Genomic DNA, 6,438 nt, shown 5'->3' on the forward strand with positions numbered 1-6,438 from the left:
AAAGACTGAAGTTTGTGGAACACATCTTTAGGTGCTCTCACAACTCCATATTTTTCCTCGAATAGAGTGCGTGGAGCTGAAACCGTTTGGCTAAAAACGTGGAGCGGAGCAGTCCCAAATACCCCCTAACTTTAATCAAATATTAGAATTATATATTTTTATAGATTTTAAAGAAAAGTCACGTAACTCCATATTTAATTGTAGCAATTTAAGATATATATTTCATCTAAATATTGATGTGCTTTATAACACAAAAAATTTATTAAAATTGTATTTTATTGATACATGCTTAATAGAACATTATCATTACTGTATTATTACTAATATTAACTTATATTATGGATGTCAAATTATATATGTTAAATTTTATAGAAAGGGCAAAACATAAATATATACAATTCCGCGTTATTTCTCATGAACATTTGATAGTTTTTTTCCTCCTGTTGTAACACAAGGATATGCTTGTTAGTCAAATACTCCTTCCGTCCTAAATTATAAGTCATTCCAAGAATCTTATAGAGTCAAAACATCTTAAGTTTGACCGAATTTATATAATAAGATAATAACATTTATGACATCAACTAAGTATCATTAGATTCTTCATTAAATATATTTTCATAGTATACTTTTTGATATCGCGAATCTTTGTATTTCTCTCTATAACTTTGGTAAGCTTGAGATGATTTGACTCTCCAAGATTCTTAGAACTTGTAATTTGGAAGGGAGTGAGTATTAATTAAAGATAACACAGAGATCAAGATCATAAACTTTACTACCCTTTTACCAGATAAAATAAACTTCATCAGAGGTGCCACAATGATATGAAGTTTTTTATTATTCTGAAACCTGTAAACGCAGCCAAACAGCTGATAACCATCCAAGACAGACAAAAGAATCAAGATAACTGCACTAGTGATAAATACATGTGTGAATGAGAAAACCTGTGATAAATACAGGTGTGAATGAGAAACCTGAATTCATGTGTCAAAAACATCCCAGTCACAAGCCCACATGGGGGCAACAAATTTATACAAACACCCTCTCAAAGGCTCCTCTCGACAAAATCCCAGATCCTCTCCTCCATGTAGATCCGGTCACCAAGCCGTCGTGGCATGTGCCTCTCGTCAGGGAAAAGGAGGATTTCATAAGGCTTGCCTTCTGCCATCAGTGAGTTAACGAGCCTTGCCGTGTGCCTGAAATGCACGTTCTCGTCAATCATCCCATGGATGAGGAGCAGCTTCCCTTTCAGGTTCTTCGTGTGGTGCATAATTGACCCATACTCGTAAGCATCCGGATGCTCTGCAGGCAGACCCAAGTACTTCTCTGTGTAAAAGGTGTCGTAACCATCCCAAGCTGTCACCGGAGCACCAGACACTGCACAACAGAACGTGTCTGGAAACCTTGTGACGCACATTGCTGAGAGAAATCCTCCGTAGCTCCAGCCATATATACCAATATGGCCAGGTTTTGCAAGTCCCTTCTTTATTAACCACTCAGCGCCTGCTAATTGATCTTCAGCATCAACGCGACCAATATTGTACTTCAGTTGTCCCTCAAAATGCAGTCCTCGCCTTGCCGATCCTCGATTATCCATCTGCGAGAAAAACAGAGTCAGTTATTAACTACTCAACAAAATTGTTGTCATGCACTCAGCATACACCCAACCAAATGCCAGAAGTCATATATTATATTATATATGTACCTAAAGATGAAAGATACAAGTGGCTATACTTGCATTACAGCTGCAAACATTTTTTACTTAAACAGACAGTTGTGCACATACAGCTTGCAAAAGTACGAAATGAGAAAATTTAGATTACATTTGTTTCATACCCAACTGATAGACATCTGAGTATATATATTTTCTTATTGTATAGGTACCTACTTTCAGTTAATGCAAACATTGGTTATTCCACATATGTGACTTAGAACTGCAGGGCAAAATAGCGTTTTTCGGGGGGTGGGCAGCAAGGGGTGATGTGGAAATTGCATCTCATGAATTAAAATCTTATCAATTAAGTAGAACATTACATATCTAGTCAAGAAAAAAAATCAAGGAAATTATACTAATTGAGGTGGTGGCATTTATCAACTCCTCAATAGCTGACAATTTGCTTTGGAACGTCACTTGGCTCAATTACAACTCTTAACAACTCTCTAAAGTAATGTATTGCCATGCAATTCTCATAGGTCAACTTATAAATTAACATAAAACAAATGCACGATCTCCAAAAGTAAAATTATGCCCAACTACCAAAAGAAACAAGAATATAATATTTTACCTTCCAAACTAATATACCCTTACTTCGTAGATATTGAGCTCTCATGTCAACTGTACACATCCATGAATCACTAACAAGCTGGACACTGGGGCCACCATAAACATTAATCAGTGTTTTGTAGGGAGGTGGCCCATATTTTCTCTCGTCAGGAAGGTAGAGAGCGCCATATAAATTGGTCCCATCCTTTGCTGTAATTTCAACTATCTCTGGAGACCGCTGCAGGAACTTTTTAAGTGGCGGAACTGTCAATGGCTGTTCAAACAGGGGCATAATTACACTTCCATCAAGCAAAGAGCACAGCAAGATCACAGGTGGAGATTTTATTGTGTCGTACACATCAATAAACTTCAGCAACTGATGATCGAGAATTACTGAATGCCGGCCAGTTCCACGAGTCAGCCTTTTAGGGGTTTGCAAGGGAAGGCTCCAATCTGGAAAGAGATTAGTGTGGTAGAGATTTGTCTCCAATGGTCCATCCAACGTGCCAGTGAAATATATAAGTCCATTACTCTCATTGACACCAGCAATGTGCTCAACCATCCAATCACCTTGTGTGAGAGGTCCTAAGCATGCTCCATCATTGTCATGAACATATAGGTGCCTGAATCCTGTTTTTTCACTGGCCCAAATAAAGCCACCTGGATGTTTACTATTCACTCCTTTGTCTAGTGGAGTGAAGCAATCATGCAATGTGATCCATATATCATGCTGCTCTTCTAGCAAGACTTCTCTTTTACCTGTAGTAATATCAAACTTCAGTAATTTAAGTTTCGTATGAGATCTGTTGAGAACTTGAACAGCAAGAGCACTATTATGCATCCAGTTGACTCTAGCTAAATATTCTTCGTCACTGTGGGAACCATTTGGATCTCCACAAAGGAGATCCATCCAAGTTACTTCCCCTCCATGGGAAGGAACAACACCAAGTCGCACTTTAACATTAGCTGCTCCTGCGAAAGGGTACGCATGGTCTTCTTGAGCATCTGGACCAACAGAACTTTTGCCCTGATGCATAATTCTATACAATGGAATCTCAGTTGAATCCACTTCAGTAAACACAAGGTGCTTGCTGTCAGGAGACCACCAAAATCCCATCTTCCTTTCCATCTCTTCCTAACATGAGATAAATGCAAATATTAGCTACTAGCCAACACAATTTTGAAACAAATACTGATGGATCATCATGGGCACCTGTGCAATATACTCGGCAAGCCCATGGACCTGAAAAGATTAAAAAAAACAAATATGTCAACTTCTAAAGCAGCAAGAACAATAACATATAACATGAACTTTTATATACCACAGACAACTAAAATAAACAACACATCTGTTGTTTTAGCAGTTATAGGAATGGACTAGCATAAGAACATGCATGTTGCATGGGATAGGTATGTTTAATAAAGAAAATACATCATTGTGGAAGGATGATATAGGCCTATTTAGCAGCTTATATCATATACAGTAACTTATTCATTCATTACATACATAGTTACAAGGCAGCTCCTAAAAACCTAGAATATCCTCGAAGGCTGTTGTGTCCTTGTAAAATCTTCAAAACTTATCTGAGCACTACAAGACAAAAGACACACGCGCGCATGCACGCGCTAGGTTCAGCTTACCTGTGAACGGAAAGCTAAAGCTATAAAAAAAAAGACCAGCTCAATGGTTCCAGATTAAGCTTATTTCAATGGCTAACTAAGACTAAACAGGATCAAATAGACCTGTGATAGTCAGCACCAGTACCACAGTTTGCTGGATGGTTTAATTCCAAAATACCTAGAGATTGACACAATGCATTATGCATGTTACGATGAATATCAAAATAAAATTGCAGTTTGAAGCACAGTCACATTGGACATGCTAAGAAAGCACTCTGATGCTTCTAAGAAGTCAACACGATATGTTATTTTGCAAATGCTGGCTAACACTAGATAATTTTTAATAACATTGTTCAATTATGATATTGTAAGGAGTTACCTTCCTACTTTTTCTTGCACCGAAAGTTAATTGCCTAGTTTCTCCACTGGAAAACCCCAAGGTATGCAGCTCGTCATCCCTAACGTATGCAATCATGCTCCCATTTGGAGATAGATATGGGTCAATTATCGGAGATGTGGGAGAACTTTGTAGTTTCAGCACTAGTTCGGAGCCAGATAAATCCTGGAAGTAAACCTGTTGATGTAGAAAGTACAGTCAAATATTACTCTGATGAAACAGCATATCTGCCTGATTTAAAGAAACAGCTAAACAGTTTCAGCATCATAATTTCCTAGAAACAAGCACATTAACACTAAACTAACCACATATGAAAACAAACAACACATTTTCCAAATTTGGTTTTCCTAAAATCAGAAAAGAAATAGTTAATAGCACCAGCAGACACGAGTTACCACATATAACTAAGGAAAGTATTGCATAAAAAACTGAATTAATAACAACATGGGTGCTCAGGAAAGATTAACCAAAGAAAGTGAATGTGGTTGTTATCATAAAGTATAATGATAGAGTTTAATATTTACATTGTGACAGTTTAGACATGCCTTAACTCAAAATGCACTGAGCAATTTAAAATCCAATTGAAATTTAAGTCTACAACAGCACATAGAATTTTTCAAAGGGTTCAGATTTTGTGCTACAGTATGTCCTGTTAAACTTCATTTTCTGAAAACATGGGAATATAAATGGTACATGCTCCCATAGTCCCATGTGCTAAATCTGCTCAACGAAACCAACTGCAAGCTTCCATTAAATCAACACACAAAAAAGAGAGAGCTTTGAACCTAAGTGTATTAACCCATCAAAGTGTGATCTGTCATGGAAGTTCAACTATCATCTCGAAAAGCATCTTGCCACATCATAATCCCCTCCATTGAACTAGTAAAGTATAATTAATTTCAACCTGCTCAATCCAATGGATGTCCAAAAACAATTTTCTATTGCAAACAACGAATACATAATCAAGTAGTCTAGTGCAAACATATTGCAATCGATCAAGCAGATTTGTTCCAGTAAATTGACACGAGGGAGAACTTTAATTTAGTTACCCCGGATGGGAGCGGCACGACAATGCCGGAGCGAGAGGAGGATTCACCGGAATGGCGAGCGCGCCACTCGTAGCGAGTGACCCCAAGGCCACGCTCCCGTGCGCGCTCGCGCCGCAGGCGCTCCTCGGCGGAGAGGTTCCCCTCCTCGAGCCCGTCACCGTCGGGGGGCCCGAAGAGCAGCTCCTGGCAGCGCTGCGCGGTGTCGAAGGTGAACACCTTCCGGTGGAGCGTGCCGTCGGGGCTGTACAGGTAGGCGACCCGGCGGTCGTCGGGGCTGAAGCTGAGCACCGAAGGCGCCCCGTAGCCCGGCAGCGGGTGCTGCACGATCTCCTCGACCGTCATGCCAAAGCAGTCGGCGCCCGCCGCCGCGGAGTCCACACCCCGGCCGCTGTCACCGGCCGCAACGGCATCCGCGGGCGGCATCTTGGTCCTGTGCTCCAGGCGAGGCTTCTTGCGGTTGTGGTGATCCGAGCTCTCCGCCCCCGCCGCGTCAACCGATCGCATCGACCGCAAGGCCGCCGCCGGGAGGCCCCTCCTTCTCGGGGCCTATCCCTCGCCGTGGAACCAAGAAAGCCGGGATCTTTCCCGGCTGGGAAAGGGAAGAGAAGAGATCGGAAGCCGCCGCTCTGGGATGGGATGGGATGGGATGACCAGATGAGAGTGGGTTTGTGCTGGCCTGCTGCGGGGGTTGTTTGTTGACTGTTTCAAGGAGGATTTGGAAGTTTGTTAAAGATTTATTTTGCTAGGCTTTTTTTTTTTTTTGGCCAGGCTAGGGCTAGGCCGTTTTACTGATTTCTTCTCTCCAGTTTTTGTTGCCGTTGGGCTGCTTGACTAGTCGGTTCGTTTCCGTCTCCATGTCAGGATGTTTGGTTCTCATGCACTAAAGTATTTTGGACTAAAATCTATATTTTAGTTGGACTAAACAGCCAAACACTTGAACTAAAAGTAAACTAAAATCCTTTAGTCCATAAAACTAGACTAAAATGGACTAAAAGGTGTTGGGGACACTCATACCTCTTATTTATTGCTCTCTCTCCACTTTAGTCCATTTTAATTCAAGGAACCAAACACCACTTTAGTCCACTTTTAGTTCATGGACTAAAGTGGATTAA

At 40.6% G+C, this 6,438-nt stretch overlaps 1 protein-coding gene across 1 annotated transcript; it reads right to left on the minus strand.

Moving 5' to 3' along the window:
• Positions 1 to 817: 817 nt before the first annotated feature.
• On the minus strand, positions 818 to 6,007 carry LOC136471718 (uncharacterized). The gene is made up of 5 exons (XM_066469465.1): positions 5,327 to 6,007; positions 4,260 to 4,454; positions 3,474 to 3,503; positions 2,283 to 3,395; positions 818 to 1,594 (listed from the first exon to the last, which is right to left on the minus strand). Exons 1-5 carry the CDS (start codon positions 5,828 to 5,830, stop codon positions 1,043 to 1,045), a joined length of 2,394 nt encoding a protein of 797 aa, XP_066325562.1. The 5' UTR covers positions 5,831 to 6,007; the 3' UTR covers positions 818 to 1,042.
• Positions 6,008 to 6,438: the final 431 nt, after the last annotated feature.

Source organism: Miscanthus floridulus, chromosome 8 (assembly GCF_019320115.1).
Source record: "Miscanthus floridulus cultivar M001 chromosome 8, ASM1932011v1, whole genome shotgun sequence".
In the NCBI taxonomy this organism is placed as follows: Eukaryota; Viridiplantae; Streptophyta; class Magnoliopsida; order Poales; family Poaceae; genus Miscanthus; species Miscanthus floridulus.